This window comes from Silene latifolia, chromosome 1, assembly GCF_048544455.1.
Source record: "Silene latifolia isolate original U9 population chromosome 1, ASM4854445v1, whole genome shotgun sequence".
Classification (NCBI taxonomy): domain Eukaryota; kingdom Viridiplantae; phylum Streptophyta; class Magnoliopsida; order Caryophyllales; family Caryophyllaceae; genus Silene; species Silene latifolia.
This window is the reverse complement of record NC_133526.1, coordinates 19594091-19596101: the sequence shown is the minus strand read 5'-3', so window position 1 is coordinate 19596101 and position 2011 is coordinate 19594091. Positions and strand designations below refer to the sequence as shown.

At 38.7% G+C, this 2011-nt stretch overlaps 1 protein-coding gene across 1 annotated transcript; it reads left to right on the top strand.

The window, feature by feature from the left end:
• Window positions 1-280: 280 nt before the first annotated feature.
• LOC141600646 (uncharacterized) lies at window positions 281-2011 on the top strand. Its single transcript, XM_074420893.1, has 2 exons — window positions 281-437; window positions 971-2011. Exon 2 carries the CDS (start codon window positions 974-976, stop codon window positions 1670-1672), a length of 699 nt encoding a protein of 232 aa, XP_074276994.1. The 5' UTR covers window positions 281-437; window positions 971-973; the 3' UTR covers window positions 1673-2011.

Here is a 2011-nt window from a genome sequence, read left to right as displayed (position 1 = left end):
CTTTTGTTCTAGGTCATAATTTGAATTATTTTCAGAGGAAAACGCGGCTGTTCAAGAAGCATGGAGTTAATTTAGTTGAGTGCCCCGAGTGGAATTTCCTTAACTCGGTTAAGGATTTAATATTTTACACTGTTTATTATCAATAAATAATTTGGTAATAACCGACTCAAAAATGACGCGAACACGAGTTGAATCAACCCGAATTCTTTTCAAACTCGAACCCAATCCAATTGACCCATTTACTGGTCTACAACGAATACCCCAACAAAATAAAGATTTCGGGAAAAAAGGGGGGTTTATAAGGAGAGAAGGTTGAACTCACACACTTTTGCCTCTCAATCCTCCCCGCCACCTTCTCTACTCTCTCACTCATTTTCCCTCTTATTTCTCCCTTTTTCTGCACCTTTACCTCCATTTTTGTTCCCTTCTTCTCAAAGGTATCAACCCTCCCTTTTCTCCTTTTATTCATTTCTTATTCTTATTTGTTTCCTATATCACATTAATTAGGTTTTTTAGGGTTTATCATTTTCCCCCAATCCCAAATTAATTCGCTTCTGTAAACTTTAATTGAATCCCCTTTTCTTTTCTTTTTTTGTCTTTTGTCTGCAAATTGATGATCTTTTTTTTGTTAAAAAGTTTTCTTTATCGATTTTTATTAGCTTTTGTTGGGTTTTTGGTAGAAAGGTTAAATCTTGATGTATTTATGTATCTGATGTGATGTAGTATGAATTAGATCTGATTATTAGTTGTAAGATTTACACTTTTCTGTTTGCAATATATATGGAATGAGATAATTATATGCTACTCTTTCCGTTCCAATCCTTTGTTTATCGTTGATTAAAATACCCGTCACAGAGAATATAAACAGTAAACAAATGATTGAGACGGAGGGAGTATTTGTTTTGCAGCAGGTAAATTTTGTTATGCATTTTACTTGATTTGGTTGTTTATGTTGAAAAATTATTGATAGGTAATGGAACCCCATTTGAGCATTGAGAGAATGAATCAAAGGGATTGTTGTAATGCTGATTTATTGAGATGTTGCACTGTTAAAAGCGATAAAACGATGTCGCATTTGGGTGACTTTGGTAGTGAAGGTGAAACAAAGGGGGCTACTTTATGCCCCATTACACCGATTCCCTGTAGAAAAAACGGGGAATCGGTTTTAGTTATGAGCACTCCTTTGTCATTGGAGTCGCCTCCGTCTTCTATTGTACAATCCTTGGATAGTACCAGCAGTGATGAGGTGGTTGGCCTTGGTTGTGAGGATAGCCCTCGGACTCCCGAGGAAGGGGTGTTCAACCCATTTGCACCTGGGCCCGAGGAACTTTGTCGGGCCCCACTTTGTAAAAAGACTTTGAAAGGGACTAGGAGGATTGTTGCTCGTCGACTCGATTTTGACGATGTCGACGAGCCTCATTCCTTGGGTGAGGATGATAATGTTGTGGAGATTAGGTTAGAGAAGATTTTGATGGAGACGGTCTATGAAACTATTTTAGACGCCATTATCTTGAAGCAAAGTGAGGATTTGGAACTAGATGGTTGCAGCACGCCGACTTCGCCTCTTCCCTTAAGCGGGATATCTGAGACTTGCCCGGCTGCTCCAACAAAGCTCACTGAGCGGAAATCCCTGAAGATTGATCCAGGACTATGCAGAAAGCTCGAGTTTTGATTGAATGCTAGATTCCTGCAGAAAAAGGCCTGAAGTATTTATGCTGACTTATTGTTTTAGAGCTCCACAGATGTAAACTTAGCCACCCATATTACTGACTCTCCAAGGATTGCGATCTGCAAGTCCGTCACTGTTGTATCTGTATCTTGAACATCACCTCTTCTTATTTATTTAGTGTTCACCCTTTTTTAATGAGGTGTTAGTTTCTGGCTTTAGATTTAGCCCTGGCCCTTGTACAATCGCTCCTTTAGAAACTCGGGTTATTGAAATCTGTAAGTGCATCAATTTGCTTGAATTTACTGTTTCTCCAACTTTTAAAGTTACCCTATGTTTCTCCAA

Excerpts from the sequence above, each read along its gene's own strand:
- LOC141600646 (XM_074420893.1), top strand. The coding sequence starts at position 974 with ATGGAACCCCATTTGAGCATTGAGAGAATGAATCAAAGGGATTGTTGT.